General features: G+C 38.3%; 1 protein-coding gene across 2 annotated transcripts in view; it reads left to right on the top strand.

Moving 5' to 3' along the window:
- CDH13 (cadherin 13) overlaps positions 1-18,560 on the top strand; it is a 449,036-nt gene that overhangs the window by 241,327 nt on the left and 189,149 nt on the right. For both annotated transcript variants that reach the window (XM_032121641.1, XM_032121640.1), the window contains exon 6: positions 17,690-17,834. In XM_032121641.1, the coding sequence (XP_031977532.1) occupies positions 17,690-17,834 (145 nt within the window). The remainder of the gene's footprint in view (positions 1-17,689; positions 17,835-18,560) is intronic.

The following is an 18,560-nucleotide window of genomic DNA, read 5'->3' as shown; positions in this document are numbered from 1 at the left end:
TCTGATGCCAATGTGGGTTGCCAGTCCTGGAATGAGGGTGATGAAGCATAAAACACAGCCCACATCACCTCTGGCCTTTGCTGCCTTGTCCTGCAGTGGTAGGAGCCTGCACTGGGACAGAGCAAAATGCTCCTTTTCTGTCTGTACAAAGTTCTGTGACACTTGCAAGTCTCCAGAATAATTTTAAATTCAGATCCTCAAATGAAATGCAAATATTCCGCTGGCAGAAATCAATGCATGATGCCACTGAATTCTAGGAATCAAAAGATAATTTTGTTACCCATTTTGCAGTCTGGTTTCATTTCCCTGACTTCTGACATCTACATTTGTATCCTTTCTTGAGGTATGTGCACTAACATCTCTGACCTTCATAAAAAATCATAGCTTTTCTAAACTTAGAAATTTAAAAATTAGGAAACTGAGTGAAGAAGTAGGCATTGTTTTTTGCTGTTGGTTTTTACTGTATTGTTAAAAATAAAGATGGAGTTTTAGAGCTGAGTTTTTAACACTGTTTGCTCATGGGCTGTAGGAAGTGGTGAAGTGGTTCCATATGATGATCAATTGTTTAGGTAGCTTGAATTTCAACAGCACTTAAAACTTGTACTCACATGATTGACACTAATGATTCTGAAAGAGACACTATATTCTGCTGAATGAGTAATTTGTTTTTTTAAAGAATTGCTTGAATATCTGTTTACGCCGTAGATTGTAACAGTGGAGGTGACATTATGATGATACAACCAATAAATACGATGGTTTCCTTTTTTTTAAAGTATCTAAAATATTTGCCAACCAAATCTGTCATGCTGGCTGTAAGAAAATGGATATTCTTGTGCCTGTAAAATTTTGTAAAGTCAAAGCTGTGGTTGTGGTCTAGCTGCCTCTAGTTTTAATGATCAAAGTTGTTAGTACCTTAAATACTGCAGTGGGATAAGCTTCAGTAAACAAGAGATCAGGATGTTATTGCTTATATCTTCCACAATGCATTTATGTAAGGTATTTCCTTCATTTCATGAACAGTTACTTCTTAATGAACCATTGGCCAGACCTGAGATCATTTGGAACTTGGGGGAGTTTAAGCAAGGGAGCTCTGGCCGAGATGCTTGGCAACATTTTGGTCTTGGATATGTTACTCCTCTTTGGAACCAGATTAATCTAAATAACAGAGAGTGGTCATTACTGGGGAAACAGTTGCCTGTGGAGTAATATGAGGGAATAATATAGATTCCTCGAGATCTGCTTCCCATTCCTGATCCACGGGATACTTCCATGGCAGAAAACACCAGCACTGTGTGGTGGATTCCCATGGCATTTGTTCCCCCACCTGGTTCCTGGGCTCAGGTACCCAGGCAGGTGCCCACCCTCTGCAATCTCCAGATTCCTTTTTCTTTCCTTTTCCCTGGAGGCCCTCTGTGAGCCTGGTGTGGACCCCGTGATGGCAAAAACTGGATGTCCCTCTGTTCTCGTGGTTAATCTTGCGAGGCTGTAAAGCATCTGCTGCTGGCGAGGGCTTTCCACCCTGTAGGACTGGTAGGATTTTATGTTGCTGCAGAACGTTAACAGCAGAAATGTGCTGCCAGCATGAGGCAAAGGTAACTGAGGCTGTTAGAGGTTGTAGGGGAATGCAGAAGTGTTGGCCTGACCTGCTTTCTCAGCACAGCCTCCCAGAGCTTTCAGTGTAAGGATCAGCTCTCAGTGAAGGCACCTTTCAGGAGGTCTCTTCATCCTGTGGACACAAAAGAGGTAGAACAGGGGTGAAGGAGCACCTCAGCTTTTACCTCGTATTTTCTCAGCTTTGTCACTTTCAAACACAGCCCACAGGATTTCTGCTTCACCTCAGACCTGTGTTGCCCTTAATGATAATTCTGCAGGTCCACCAGGGAAAAGCTTGTGCCCTCTGGAGTTTCCCCCCATGTTTCACAAAGAGCAGATGGCAAACTAAGAGCACAAGTGATTCTTTACACAGTTCCCTTGCTGTTCACTGTTCCCATAATTTAGTTAATGAAAGGAAAAAAGAGGGAGAAGTTACATAAGGCCCTTACTTGGGATTAAGAATGCTGAGTGCTTCTTTCTTAGACATAAACTGCAGGCTCTTCTTAAGCTGTGATGCATCAGAAAGCCAGATTTGATAAGATTACAGCAACTTCAAGCATGTGCTCCTGGTTGAAGTTTTTCAATTTCTGAGTAGTAATCTTTTGTTTAATGTTCTTCGTGTATTAAATCTCCTTAATTCCAGAAACCTTTAATCTGTGTACGTAATAAGACATTGCTGTGGAAGTGCCAAATGCTTTGTTTGCACATTTTTAAGTTTCAGGAATCTGTTAAAAATACCAGAATGCCCTTTGTAGAATATTATTTAGATCATAGGCTCTATTGACTGGTGAAATTGTGTTTATCTTCACAATGAGAAAAAACAGGAGTTCTAAGGCAGAATAAAGAGAACCACTGAAAAGGAGTCTCCTTCCACTCCAATCTCATTTGTTGAAAGAAAATGTATATTAATTAAAAATTTAGACACTTCATTTCTGTTGCAAGGCTCCTTGCAAAAGACAAATTATTTTATACATCTAGTATGTGTTGGAAATGACAGATGAGATTAATATGCTTCTTAAATTACCATTACCAAGGGTCAATTAATAAGTGAACTAACCTTGTGAAAGTCATTTTGAAAGACTAGTTACAGATCTGTAATAGTCCCTGTCAAATTGCACAGAATTGAGAAAATGAGAAAGCTGTCAAATAAATACGATACCTACTAATTGCATCCTGCATAAGGTAAATGAGCTTTTGTGGTTGTTGGTGGAAGGCACAAGAAATAAGTCTAAGAAATGTTACCATTAATATTATCCAATTTTGGAGCAAAATTTACTTGAGGGAACATGGATGCACAGAAACCTCCCTTGGTAACAGAAAAGTGAGGTTTCTTGGCAGTCAAAGAGTAGGAGATATGAAGGTTGAATGATCATTAGAGAAATATTTCTTAGGCTGTTATATAGGTTATTACCTTGGTAAATAGCAAATTTACCTGTTTTTTCATTCTTTGATGCACTTTTTATTTGGCCTCTGGATCTCTAGAGGTTAACTTACTTATATAAATTAAGGTTTCGTTATGACAAGAATTAAACCAACTCTATTTGCTATGTGATAGCAAAAAAGGACTGTGATTCCAACTTTCTCTCTATGGGAAGGACTTTAAAAAATACTCAGGTCCAAACCTGCAGGCCGACCAAGTGTTCTATTAGTCACTAATCTTATTTCCTGTTCTCAGGTTATAAAACTGCAACAGGTATAAAAGCAAGATCAAGGAAAAAAAGTTTGCCTTTTTCCAGGAAATATTGAAGATTTAAGACTCTTCCTTCAATAAAATCAACCACTTTTGGGTAAAAATTGGGTGTTCACAGCTGTTGGCAAATGCAAATATGTTTTTGCACCGTAGCTTTCAATCTGAGCCCATTTCTAGGTTACTGGGTTTTGTCCGTTAAATCATCCAGCTACATCTCTTAATGAATAAATATTTGATACAGATATTAAATGCAATGAAAAAAGCCAAAATTAGCTGCATGATGTGGATCTTGAAAAAGCAGCAAGTCAAACCATTATTTGTGCAGCAAACCCCAGGTTTGCTGTATGGCAGTAGTGGCTGTTTGTGCATCTGTTTTCTAACGGTATGAGTTTAATAAATCTGGTTATTTATAGATTTAAAATAGTAGTCATTGTGTTGGGTAGGATAAGCACACCAGCATGTGCTGCCATGAAGCTTTGAGCTGGAAATTACATATTCCAACCCTATAAATGTTTATAAGGGAGGTCAGAGTGTACCAGCAATGCCATATGACTGAAAGGATCGGTCAGCACAGCTACTCAACACTGGGCTCAAAAGCTAAAGGCTGAAATGTGCTCAGTTGCAGCCTTTGATGGGTGATTCTAAAAGATAAACGTGGTTCTGAAAAAGAACCTGTTCAGAGAAAAAGGTTAATAAAAAGAAAAGATGCTTCCATATATTTATTCAGTTCTGCTCTCTGTGATCTTCTGCTGAGTAAAGCAGAACATGAAGCAGAAAAATAAACTTAATGTCACTTTTCTTGTCTGTTGTTTCATTAGCAATAGAACATTTTTACAACATTGAAAATCCTGTACAGATCAAGATTTTTTTTTAGTGAACAACTTCATTTTTGTTAAACTCTTAGATGATATCATTTACCTGCTGTCAAACCCAGTTAAGTGACATAGCTTGGTGCTGTCATATTCTACAACATGTCAGGATTTGATGAGCTATGAATGTTGTGTTTAGTAGTATACATTTTTAAAGGGTTTTTTTCCCAACATTCTACTGAACACTCAGTGAATCCTTCTCTGAATATCTTTTATTTCTGCAGGAAAACGTTCCTGTTATACAATTTTGATTCCTTGCTGAAGAGCCAATCCATATTCATGCTTATTTTTTGACCTCTTAGTGAGAGATGAAGGTCTGATCACTTAACGTTTCTTACAAGCATATTTTTCTGTGGTTAAAACTTCCAATTTCTTTGAATTGTTTGGTATGAAGCTCATTTACCTCCTGATAAAAAGCAATTCTTTCTAAGTGGTGTCTGTAGTAAAATCAGGGCAGTTGAGTAAAGCCAGAGCAGGCACTCTGTCAGCTGCTCCATGTGGTGGTGTGTGAGAGCTGCTTGCAGAACACGGAGTGCCATCTGTTGAACACTCATGTGAGCCAGCAGCCCTGGCTTGGGAAGGAGGGGAGACACAACCACGTTAATAAAACATTTAACATCCAGAAAAATGATCAGCCCACTCCAGGTTTCACTGTGTTTCCTTTTGTTCCCATTTCCTTCTTTGACATACAATGAAACAAACACAGAGGTTCTAAAATAATTCTTCTTGGCCTTCTTTAGGTTTGAGAAAAGATTTTGAGACCTTTCTGCCTTCCTAAGCAGACCTAATAATTTTAAGTTGGGTGTTTTTTTGCAGTTGATTTTTCTTTCCTTATAGAACCATAGAATCATTGTCCCTCACAAACGTGGGTTTAGGTGCCTTTCGTTATTCCCATGCCCAGGCATTTACTTGGTACCATAATAGCAAACTTTTAGTTCTACAAAGCAGCTCAATTAAAACCAGAATAGTTTGCTCTTTTTGATAGGCTCCATGGGGCTGATGGATTGCTACTGATTTCAGCTCCAAAATCAGACACTTGGGATCAATTGGACTGAGTTTCTCTGTGTGTTTTGCATTGAGCCAGCAAGTTGCTTAATAGTGATGGATTTATAAATAGGTTACTCCAAATAAAAGAAATTATCTTATGTCTGAACCAGCAATATATTGATGAGAAGTGATCTTGCCAAGCTGAAGGAGAAGAACACGTTTTGGTGATGTAGCAGAACTGAGTGAGGAACTTTTATGCAATTTGCCACTAATTGTTTTATTGAACAGTAAAGTCCAACCATGATGTTTGCTGTGTCTGCCAGCTTAAAAATAAGAAGGTGACAGGAACAATGGAATAGAGACAGGACTACACCTAGTCACAGACTAGAATTTGGTGAATAAATCTTGTTTTCCTCTTTTTAGACAGGAACTCGTGCAGTAACTTATACTCCATGGGACTATTGCAATTACTCTGGCAGAAATAGTGACACTTCGAAGCTATAGTGAAATTCATTTAAAGCAAATCATACTGTGCTGTTAAAATAGCTCCCTATTGCTTTAAAAAAGTTCTGATTTTAGCACACAGGCCCATTATTTTTAGAAAAGATCTGTTCTGGGATGTTAAATCCCTCAATTGACACAAGGGAGAGCACTCCTCAAGGGGAGCGTAATGGAGTAAATCCCACAGGATGATTTTCCATCACTTTGTGACTGCAATGCCACTTTGGGAATAAATACACCAAGGCTGAATAGTCTGGTCTGCGCGAGAAGTCACTGTGTTGCTTTGGAGCATCAGCTTCAGAAGTCTCTTCAAGGACTTCCTCTTCTAGGACATTTTAAATTTTAAAAATTTGCTGCTCCCCAGTAGATTTTAGCAGCTCAAAATGATGCAAGATTTCTTCTCCTTTGGTATTTGTTTTTACTGTATGCTTAATTTTCCTCTCTTGCCACAGCAAACCTCTTTGTTTGAAATTAGCTGCCTTTATATAATTGCTCTTACTTTGTACTAGGACATATTTTATTTCTATCATGCCTTTAGTTCACCCTGGTACTCTGTTAGTGATTATCTCTGTGGGTTCCAGAGATACCTTGCTTGGTTTTTTGAGTTACAGTTTTGCAATAGGATAACCAAATGTTCCAGCCGCACTCGCTGGGATGAGCTCTGGAATTTACAGCTTTTATGATCATCTGGTTTGTGGGTACATGAAAAAGGGTCTTGCTGATTGCTGTAGTTCAAAAAGGTTTTTTCTCATTTGCAATTTTTGGTGCAAAGAGCATCTAATGAATTTTGTGACTGACTATATATCCAGGCTTTAGTTTTTGCTGCAATAACTCTTTGACTTTCCAATTCTCCCTTTGCCAAATACATATTCCACATAGGATTTTTTTTCCAGTTGATACAACTGATGCAGCTTGATGCAAGCAGTGAAAAAATAAGCATCTACAACGTAATCCTTGCAAAAAAAAATGTTTTGGTCGCATTTTTGGACTCAAAATCACATCTGTTAGTATTTGTGAATAGCAAAATTATTTGAAAAGGGTAAAAAAAGACAAAAGTTGACATTGTGAGAGTTAGAATTCAGAAAATTGCTCAGATAAGGTTGTCATAATTCAGAGTTTAGGAGAAGCATGTGGGAGACAAAAAGAGAAGCCTTCTTTATCTCTAGAAACAAAATAGGTGTGGAAATGTGGCACAGATAAAGTCCTGAAAGTTCGTGACAAACCAGTAAGTCAGAAGTGTGTAGATTTGGTTTGAGATCTGATTTTACAAAAGTGCAGCACAGGAATTGCTGTTGTGTGTTGTAAAACATCTTGTGAGATCTCAGAATTAAGGGAAAGTGGTGGTGGAGCATAAAATTTACTGAGGAGGTGCCTTCCTAACATCTTAAATGCAGTAAATTACAGTTGACTGAGATATTTAAAAATAAATAAATAAATCCAGTGAGGCATACTAGAACTGCAAATTACACCTTAAAATTAATGGTTTTAGCAGGTAGTGTCATGAGAGCTGAAGACCAGTGAAGCATTTCAGAAAGTTCCTGGGTGAAATGTAAGCAAGGAAAATAAAAGAACATGAAATAAATTCTGTCTTTCTATGTGTCGCTACAGAGCAGATGCTTGTTGATCCTTCAGGAATTACATTAGAACTCTTTGACTACTCAGAAAAGACTTTTACCATGTTAATTCACCTAATTTAAGACACATTGACTAAATTTTCCTTTCTTCACAATTAGTGTAGAGAGACGATCCAACATGTTAACAGTGACAAAGACTCAGTTAAGAGAGACAGAAGAGGTAATTTGAAACAACATTTTAGTTTGGATAAGGTTGCCCTTGGAATATCTTTCCACTACATCTGTGTCTGTGAACTATTTTTCTACTATTATAATGTGGAAACTGTTCAGATACTTTCTTTTTTCTATGTATGAAATATAGATCTAACAGGAAAAAAACACTACACTGCTGGAGTGAAACAGAGAAACTGCTCAGTGTGTGTGATCTGGGATGTGCTGATCTGTTTTGCTGCTCTTACCAGGTAGATCAGCTGTCTAAATTATAAAAATATCTGCCACAAACACTCTTTTGGAAAAAAAACCCACCTGGGCATAATGTGAAATTCCGTAAAGCTGGCTGTAGACAAAATCAGCAAAAACTCCTTTAGTTTGGAATAACTGGGCAGGAAAAACAGTTTTGTTACCTCTGGTTCTTGAACATCATCACAGCTGCTGAGGGCATGGAGTGCAGGAGGGCAGGGGGAGCCAGGTGCTAATTCTGAATATTTCTGGGCTGCGTTTGATATATTTACCCACTGAAATGTCAAAATTCAACCTTTGTAATATAACAGCTTACAACCGCTGCTGCTATTGAGGGAGCTTGATAAACTCACTTTTACTGATGAGTGTAAGCAAAGACACAGCAGGGAGCGAGTCATGGAGATGGTGCTTCCCACACACCTTGTATCATCAGCACCAAAATGGGCCAGCTTTGGCTCAGCAAACAGGCAGCAAAGTGCCTAATGTTTACTGGGATCTGGGGAGGGATCTGGGGAGGAAGGAGAGGGATGTTCCATGGCAGGAACATGGTCAAACAGGCAGGTTCCGGCTGGTAATGTGGGTGCACTGATGAAAGGAGAGGCTGCCAGAGCTTGGAAGGGAGTTACGAGGAGATTTAGCAGCAGAATAAAAATAAGTAAATAAATAAAATCATAAATAAATAAATGAGAAAGGGACTGTGTAGCTACAGAAACAGAACACTTAACAGTTTATCATCACATCCTATGTGCTGGAAAAGGGGCATGGCAGACACCTTGTACCACCATCCAACCCTTCACAGCAAAGACTCTCAGTGATGGGAGTTTTGCAGCTCTGAAATGTGAATGGGTTTCTAACACAGGGCCCTTAGGATTTGCAGCACAGCCATCTTGATCCTGTAAGCAGAGACAAATAAATCTCATCCAGTTCTTTTTTTCTGGCTTCTGGAGACCAACCTTCAAAAAGGTGAAGTTTAGAAATGCTGTAGAATTGCATCTTACATGACTGTGACAAATGTATAAGGTGTGGTGATATCACTTCAAATTTGGAAGAGCAGAAGAATTTTATTTACAGGAAAAGCAAATTTTTCAGGAACTCCACTAGGAAAAACTTGTCTCCAAAGTGTTTTCTTCATTGATACTTGATCCCAAGCACTCTTGGATGGGCTTTGAAGGAGTCCTGGCTGCAGCTGTCCACTGGAACACTGACAGGGTAAAGAGGATGAGCTGCCATCCCAGGAACACTGACAGGGCTGGAAACTCAGGCTGCAAGGCAGCAGTGACCTGCAGGCCCTCCGGTCCAGCCTGTAAAGTCTTCTGTACAAGTGCTCTTGTAATTGCTTCTTTTTTTACTTAAAAATAGGGAAACCTGGTCTGTTACATCTGTTCCAGCCTGGTACCAGCCTGAGTGATCCTCGACTTCTAAGATCTTTTCCTACGCATTTGCAGGAACAGATATTTTAAGCAATAATAGCAAAGCCAAATAAATGTATGTGTGATATATGCCTGGCATTTGCACTGACCTTTATTTCTTATGCCTGAAGAAGTCACTTTTCCTGTCGCTGATGCATTCGAGATCTTGCGTTTTAGTTCTTAGTCTGATTAACTATGGACTCTCTCTGACCCTGTTGCTTCTTGCAGCCTTCCATGAGATGAAATCTGTTAAACTCTTGCCACTTCCTCCACATTTGGAGTTATTTTTGAGCAGCCAGAATGGTGAGCAGCGTCAAATAATGCCAGGAGACATTTAAAAGTGCAAAGCTATTTTTCAGTTTTGCTTTTGTAAGTGTCTTTGTTGTTTTTGTGGTGCAGCATAGAGTCTAAAAATTCTGGCACAGCTTACGTATTAATCCTTTATTTCAGTCCTGCTTTGTCTCTTTTTGATTTCTTTACTATTTTTGTGGTGATTAAACTTGATTTCTTTGGTGAATCCTGATACCTTCTCTCTCTCCCCCATCCCTGCTCCCCTTTTGAGGGGAGCAATGTGTTCTCTTGTGATACAGGAAGATTTTAATTAGTATTTATATGATCATCCTTAATACTTTTGGTGTGTGTGAAGTACATGTGGCTCCTTGAAGAGCTGTGTTGCTCCACAGATTTGAGGGATGTTCTTCTCATTTGTTCACTGAGGTTATTTTTGGAGTGGGCATTCTCATTTCAACTCCCAGATAATACTTGACAGGATGGATGCTTCAGAAGTTATTTTAATTCAATTTTTGTAGGCATTTGAGAGAATCTTTGAGGCTTTCTGTTGTGAAGATGCATAAAATTATTTTCACTTGTGTTTTTGTGTTTTTACAGATGTAGAATAGTGTGTAATGGGGGGGGAGGGGGCAATGATATACTGAGAGGAAAACTGGGTTTTCAAAGATCTTTCAAAGGTGTTTTGATTTTAATAGGATATATTATCCAGTCTCATAAGGCACTTTGAAAAATCGTACTGTGCACATGTTGGTAGCTTAATAACCTTTGTAAATCTGATTTTACATCACTTGCTCAGCAAGAGATGGAATATCACTATCAGTCTTGTATGCAGAGATCAAAAACCAAGATTCAAGCTTGATTTAAATTTTGTCTGGGCTGTGGCTTTGGTGAAGTAATTTATTCTCTGTCTCCCACCCTTTGTCTATTTTATTTATGTGACTGATTCTCTTTTGAAACCCTCTGTGGCTGTTGGTTCCATCAGTTCTATCATAATTAATCAGGATGGTTCCAGTCTGAGCACCTCACACCTCCTTTGTGTCCATCTTAAACTGGGGATTTTGTGACTTTTGGAAGGTTTACAAATGCACCCAGAGGCTGTGGGGGAGCTCTGTGTGGGTGGCAGGGCCCTGCAGCATCTCCTGCCCAGCCACCCTCCCACCCCTGCTGCCCACAGCGGGGTTGGGCTTTCCTGCACCACAGAAGAGAGAATTTTGTGATCATGTCAGAGTCTTCCCTTCTCTGCTCCCAAGTCCTTTGATCCCTGTGACTTTTTGCATAGCTCACCATTAAAGCCAGTTTTCTCTCATGCAATCTGACTCTTCAGTGTTGTGTCCTAGACAGGGACATTTCACAGAGGGACTGGGCTTAAAGGGATACATCTGGGGCAAAAGTTGGGCTGAAGCTTTGGGAAGTTGCTGGTTACTAGTGTTTGATAGTATATAAAACCTCAAATATTCTGTGAATATCACAAGGAATCTTTTCAAAGAATTTTTATTATGAATATTTAAACGTTAAAAATCAGAAGTCTTAAAATAATAGTCACAAGGACTCACAAGTATATCTTGTCTGCTCCAAACTGACATAAAACCTTCCTGAAAATATCAATTTCTGCTTGCTGACCAGCTTTGGTTTTATAACTTAAAAACTAACCTGAGGAATAGGTGGTAAAAAATATGAGCTTAAGTTATACATTTTGTGGTTTTATTTTTTCAGTTGACATATAAAAAACTGCTACAAAATCCCAAATTGTTTATTTTATATTTTAATGAGGTGAAAACATCAAAATAATTTTTGGCATTGGGTTTAGTGTGCAGAAAAGTCAAGAGTTCATTTTGGTATAAGCTTTCTATGATTATATTTTTATTATTTTTTTTTCTGCAGTTTATGCCATCATTCTCTATAGTTTTGGGGTTTTTGTGCTCCTCCTCTGTGATTTTTTTTCATGGGAAAGGGTCTATTTTATACTCAGAGCAGAGAAAAAAATTCAGACTTTAAGCTGTACAAGAAAACAGCACCTTTTTTAGCAATATTGTGATTCAGAGACACAGCTGGGGAAGAAAATGCATTTCCTGTGACACTAATGGCGGCACAGAATATACATTCAATTAGATAATTAACTCATAATTGCTTAATTTAGAGCTATGGAGCAGTTTAATATATTAAAACTAAAAAATATTAAATGTATAGCATTTTAGCTTCATTTTGCAGCAATGAGCATATTCCACTGATGGCGTTTTCTAGGAATATTGTGGCTTTCCTGGATTGCCAGTGCCAGGTTTTCTAGTGGAAAAAGTGTCTGATGTTATCTCAAAGCAACAGGAGCTGCAGGTACAAGGAACCTTTGGAGCTGGGCTGTACTGACTGTAAACTGGCCAAGAAAATGTCCTTGTGCTTCCCTTCAAGGGAAGGATGAACGTTAGAGAGACTTACTGCACAAAAAACTAATGTGGAAAATGTGCAGAAAGTTATTATTTAATTAAGGCTTTAAGAGGTTCTTGACTTGTGCTGGTTTTTTATTAAAGAAAAAACAGTTGAAATAACATGGGAATGTTGGTTTGACAGTCACATACAGATAAACCCCCTTGCTGACAGGTTCAGATGCAACTGTAGCTCTGGAAATGTAAATGGTTCTTTTTAGTCTAAACTGTATAACCTTGGCAGAATTTGCCATGTTACGCTTCACAAACTAAAATGTAATGTAGACCCTGACCTTTCAGTCTACTGATGTGACTAATTATTAAAGTATTAAGACCACTGCCTTAAAAGCCGGAGATAAAAGCACCTATTTCACTGTTTATAATATTAAATTCCTCCTTCTTTTCATAAAATTTCTATTAATGTGTCTACAAACCTTGGCATCTGAAGTGATCAAAGGAGATGAAGTGACTTACTGAAGAATTCATCCCCGTCACCTTGGAGAGATAGGAGTCTTGGGCTTTTTAAAAAAATGTTGTTTAATTTATGTACACAGTTAAGAGATATTTGTGCTAGGAAAATAGGAACTATGTATAACTGCAGTGTAATTCTAGGATTGTAAGATAGGCCAGAGCAGGCTTTTATTTTAGTGAGGTCCTTGCTGAAATTCTTCAGCTTTTTACCTGGTGCAGAGCTGCTGAACTGCTGTAGTTTGATGTGTCATTGCATATTTTTCCCACATTTTTGTAAAATACTTTACAGCTGAGGGTAAAAGAACATCTGCATTCAGGAAATTCTCTAATGCTCTATGTTTTCTTCCAGTAGTGTTTCTCCAACGGAAGATATTAGAGATAAAACATTTCTAATAAAGACAAGCACCCTTCTTAAAATAAAAGCAAAGATGCTGCTTTTTCACCACTTATCTTCATGAGTAAGAAATGGAAGGAGGAGTAGAATGATCCCTGTAATCATTGGGGTGGTACTTTAAGCTTCCCAAAGTCCCTGAGCCGAACATGAACTGACAGGAAATGTTCAATATCTTTGTTTTCACACGCCAGCAATCCTTGGGTGGATGCAAGATAAAGCCTGTGGAAGATACTCCTGGAGTATTTACATGGCTAATTAATCCCTTTCCACCTTGGCTCTAACTCTGATTGCCAAGTTAAACCCTCTAATTGCAGGTAATGGTGCTGCTTTTTGCCATCATCTGTGCAGTTGTGCTGTGGTGATCAATACCCTGTCTTCAAGTATTTGAGATAGAGTTATGTTTACCTCTGAGAAGCAGAGTGTTTTTGTTTTGCATCCTCTCCCTCCATCTCTTAAGGAACAATATAAAAATTGGCTCATGTTTTATTCATATTCTTAAATCAGGAAAATTTAATTGTAATTAATTTCTCTTTGTCTGAATTATTGTCTTCTCTGGGTTGTGTTAGGTAATTGCATACAATTTTTCTACAACCTTTCACTATAAAGAAAATTTCTTCACGACTTTTTATGACCCAGAGGTGGCCAAATTTTCTTTTCTTACCAGGAAATTGCCTGTATGAAAGATCCATAAGTCCATTGCCTTTCCTTACTCTCAATCCACACTTCAAAATTGATGATAAATAAAACCAACAAGTATTTATTCTCAATAATGAATCTTATCAATAAATAAATCCAGCAGTGATTAGAATAACTGAGGTGGGGCAGGTGGTGGTGTAGCAGTCTCTTGGATGGTGCAGTGCTCCTGTGTAGCTGGGGATGAGGAACAAGTAGAAAAACCATCTGTTGAAACAAATGGAAAAATTCCATGAGAAGCATACCTATGGGCAACAAATTGGAAATTAAAATTAGATGGCAGGTAATGACTAAATAGCCTGTCTTAGGCTTTGAAGATAATTAAGCACTAAAAGATATTCTAGATTTACTTATGAAATCCAAATTTATGATGTAATTTTGTGTGGGCCATTGGCTGGGTGGCTGCAAAGGGAAAATAGACATTTATATGCAGAGAAGGAAGGTGGCTCTCCAGAATCATTTCACCAAAAGCAATAAATGAATGAAAACAACCCTTCTGTGAAGAGAAACCTCTGAAATTACTTGAAGTAATGCTAAGAACGAGACTGGTTATCTTTTCATGTAAATGTTATTGCTGACTGCAGTGTAGAAAGGATTCAAGACTATTTAAAATAAAGCAGAAAGCTTAAAATGAGCAACTTTGAATAAGCTTAACTTCTGATGAGATCATTATGTTTGGGGTGGTGAATGATCCTGGCTTTGGATATGCTGAGGGAAATTGGATGGGAAGTCTAGAAACAATACATTTTGAGAAGGGAAAGGGTTTAGCAGGAGTTTTCTAGAAAGGATAAAATCTATTACTGCCTGCAGTTTGGGGGTTTATATTGCTTTCCCCTATTCCATTGCTGTGCCTAATTTGATCAGTGTTTCTGAGCTATATCAGAGGCAACAGCCAAAGTCTGCTTTGTATCTGATCATGGAATTCTGTGCTGTGAGGTGTAAAATTTCTCCTAAAGCCTTGATTATCCTTTGTAGTTTGAATGTACACTTGTGTCAAAAATGAAATTGGGATTTAGCCTCAAGAGTTCCCGAAAATCACTGGTTAGATAATGGTGAACATAACTTCATCCTTATCATAGAATCATGGAATGGTTTGGGTTGGAAGGGACCATCTAGTTTATATCCCCATGAACAAAACTCCATAACTTTTAATTGGGAAAGCATCAGTTTTTCACTAAATAAATACTGCAGAACTCTGCAGGTTGGTTTATTTTCAATCTGCCCTTATGCTGAGCACTTGTCCTTGGAGCTGCATTGTTATACTCAGGTAGGAACTTAGATCCTTTCTGAATGTACCATCACAATTTCTTGGTATCAAAAGAATTAATTCAGTATCTTTCATACATCAGTCAAGTTTTACATTTAAACCAGAAAGTCTTTCTTGCCTTCTGCACTGAAAGACTGAAATCTCACGGTTCTGTTGGTTAGGACAATCTAATTTTCCACCTGGTTTTGTTTACAGGATGTTCAAAGTGCCAATATTGTCTTTTACTTGAATGCTTTTCTCACTTGCGTGTGTGGGGTTTTTGGAAATAACAATACACTTCTGTTGTTATTTTGTGAGCAGATTTTATGGACTTTTTTAAAATTTGTTGGTTTTTCATGGGGAAGCAAGATAAGATAACAGACATCTTTCACAAACTGGTCATATAAAGATAGGTGGTCGTAACTTCAGCGCTGCAGGTTTTATTTTGAAAACATTGTAGAAGAATGGGTTTAAAAGGAGCTGGTGAGTTAATTCATAATGCTTAGGACAGGCTTGAAAACTATTGTACAAAGATTAATAAAATAAAGTCCTTGGTCATCTTAATAAAAATGAAGAAGAGATCATGTAACTGTTCCTACAGACCTGTCATGCCAAATTTTTTGGACAGTTGCTCTCAGATACCGTGGACTTGGCAAAGATAAAGTAACTCTATTTCAGTGGTTAATAAGAATCTCTTATTCTTTTCCTTCATCTGTGAAAGTCTGAGAAAAAAACCCCAAAAACTAGTGTTATATCAGCCTTTGTTTTAAATTACTTACAATTTTGATAAAGCAGCTGAAGTAGTTTTTTAAATTTAGCAAAGCCTTTGTTCTTTCCAATGAACAGCACAGTCACTTGATACTGAGAGATAGATTAAGAGCAAATTATCTTGAATTTGAAAATTATTTGCTGGAATTTCACAGAGAAATATTGTTCTTCTTGCACTTCCCAAAGCAATAATTATAGTTTTGATGAGTCAGTTTTTACTATGATGAAGTGTCCAGCTCTGGAGTGCTCAGCACAGGAAAAACGTGGATATGTGGCTCCAGAGGAGGCTGCAGAAATGAGCACAGGACTGGAAAACCTCTCCTGTAAGGACAAGCTGAGAGAGTTGGGGTGTTCAGCCCAGAGAAGAAAAGGCTCCAGGAAGACCTGAGAGCCCCTTTCAGTACCTTAAAGGGGATTACAAGAGGGTTGGGGACAAACTTTTAGCAGGGCCTGTTTGATAGGACAAAGAGTAATGGTTTTGAACTAAAAGAGAACAGATTTAGACTAGATATAAGGAAAAGAAAATTACAACAAGGGTGGTAAAACACGGTCATGTCTTGCCCAGAGAAGTGGTAGCTGCCCCATCCCTGGAAAGCCTCAAGGCAAGATTGGATGGGACTTGAAGCAACATGGTCCAGTGAAAGGTGTTGGAGTAGATGAACTTTAAAGGTCCCTTCCACACCAAACTATTTTATGATCCGTTTTGTCAGCAGTTTCCAATTGTAGCTAAAACGGTGTCTGACTTTAATGCAGTTCAGGAATGGAACTGCTTTTCCCTTCCTAGTCCCCATCACATCCCAAGCCATCCAAGATTCCTGCATTGACTTTGGAGTTCAGAGCTGAACAAGCCTGGGAGCTGAAGGGGCAGTTTCCCCCAGAAAGATTAATCTGTGCCAAAGCTATGGGAATCATTCCAATCAGGATATTTGCCTGCCTTTAAAGAGTTAAGCCATATAATAAAAAGTAAGGCTTGGGAAAGGCTTGCAAGAACAATTCCTAGACAAGTGAGGATAAGCAGTGAGTAGATGTTAAAATGGACTGTGGCACTATTTACAAAGAGTGCCTGTAAGTAGGAATCTTACTCATAACAAATGCTCCTACTCACACCCAACACACTGAATTTAAAAAGTGGAAGGTATTTATAAGCATAACAAAACACAGAGAGAGGTGATAATAAGCTATCCATTTTAACAAGGAATTAGGATTCTGACCTATTTCTTTCCCAGTAGGATTTATCACTAAGTTATAAATAACTTGCAGGTATAAGACAGGGCAATGAAGAATAAATTAACAGTATAAACAAAATACTCAGAGACTTCCAGCCCCTGCTGGCACCACTTTCTCAGGGAAAGACTGGGAGAGAGTGATATTAACGTCTGAGCTCAGGTTCATTTTCTGGCTGGCTTAACTCCATTAAAGAGTTGAGTCTGGGGATGGGGAGGGCAGGTGAGAATGATAGTGGTGTCTCAGACATGTTTATTTCTGTATTTTATTGATTTCTTGTGAGGGGAGAGAGCTGCAGGTATAGCACACTGTTGCAATCTAAATTGATTTCTCCCTTATTTAAGAAGTTTTGATGTGGTTTGCCCTGCTGACTCATTGGGACTTTGCACTGCACATGGTTTGGAGGGTTGAGATCTACAATAGGATTTTTCCCTCCAGTTTTTGGAAGTAAAGTCCTAAACAAACCTTCAGTTGCATATGTCGTCTTTGTGTTCTACAGGCGATGTGAGTGTGTGCTTGTTTGAGACTGCAGGTGTTCTTTCAGTCTTCCATATCTGACTAGAAAACCCAGAGAACTCTGAAAATGGCCTAACAAACACTTCATGCCATCACCATTGAGAAAACACCTAAATGTCTCCAGCATTCCTGCTTTTTTTGTGTGTTTGTTTTGTTTTCTCTTTGTTTTTAAAAAGGCTTTTGGGTGAACATTAATGTCAATTCTACCATGATAGTCCGGTAAGTGTCCACTGTGCTTGGTAAAAGTAAAGAATCAAATTCTAACCAAGTCTTCACATGATTTCTATCAAATTTGCAAGGGGTCTTGTTTTTTTTGGTTTTTTTGGGTTTTTTTTAAGCTCTAGTCTATTCATTCTTTGGGCAATATGGCATTTTCAAGCTGCCAAGGGGTATCTCAGTTTGAATGTACGTCTGTCTCTCTCTTTTGCTTAGAGGAGAAATCTGCTCTGAGCCTGGTCCAAAGAATGGGCTGCAAGTGGTGTCTTTGGCAGGATCTGGCTACAGCAACACTGATCAGAGCTATTTTCTTACTCTCTCCTCACTGTGACAGTGAACTCATGACTTTACTCCTTTTTCTGTTCACACAGCTGGAAGTCGAGGTCGTGGATATGAACGGGAAAACCATTGACGGTCCAGTCCGCCTGGATATCTCGGTCATTGATCAAAACGACAACAGGCCGATGTTCAAAGAGGGCCCCTACATTGGTCATGTCATGGAGGGATCTGCCACAGGTGAGTCCATGCCAGTCCCAGCTCAGTAAATAGTGCCTGAACAAATTCTCTTTTGATAAATGCGTTATCATCACATCGCAGGAGTTTTCTTGCTGATTTTGTGGCTCACTGAACAGAACGCTTTTAGGACAGCAGGTAATGATTTTTGCAAAACAGTCGAGACTCTGCACTGAATAAAAAAAGAAAAAGGACAAAAAAAGAGAAATTATTTGGAAATAAGAGCTTTGATATAGGTTCATATTTTTTATTAATCTCTGGAATCACCAAATAGGATATGATTAAGATTCAAACCAAGTAACATGTACAATCTGTGCAGAGTAGGAATTTCACCTTTTTTTCTGTAAGTTTAGGTACTGGAAGGGTTATTTTTATTTGTTTATGTAACATAAGTCTAGTAAATAACACGAACAAATGGAAAACACATTATGAATAAATTAATATTGTAGGGTAGATTGAAATACTGAACAATGCTGATAAACAGATGTAAATGCAGACACAACAGTTGCAACAAAACAAAACCACGTTGATAGTTAAAGTTAGTAATGAAAGTGTTCTGATTAAATATCCTGTTGATTTTGTCTGATGAGGAAATTCTACAATAAAATATTGTTTCAAATTTTAATGTGGGTACAACCATCCAAGTTAACTCTTAACTTATATCATGTGATCTCTCTGGTGAATTTTGCATTTTCATTTGCATGGGGAACTGGAGTTCTCCATGTTTAA

The sequence above is a fragment of the Corvus moneduloides genome, chromosome 12, assembly GCF_009650955.1.
Source record: "Corvus moneduloides isolate bCorMon1 chromosome 12, bCorMon1.pri, whole genome shotgun sequence".
NCBI classification, from domain to species: domain Eukaryota; kingdom Metazoa; phylum Chordata; class Aves; order Passeriformes; family Corvidae; genus Corvus; species Corvus moneduloides.
Note: the sequence above shows the minus strand (reverse complement) of the source record. Positions and strands in the feature narration are given on the sequence as shown.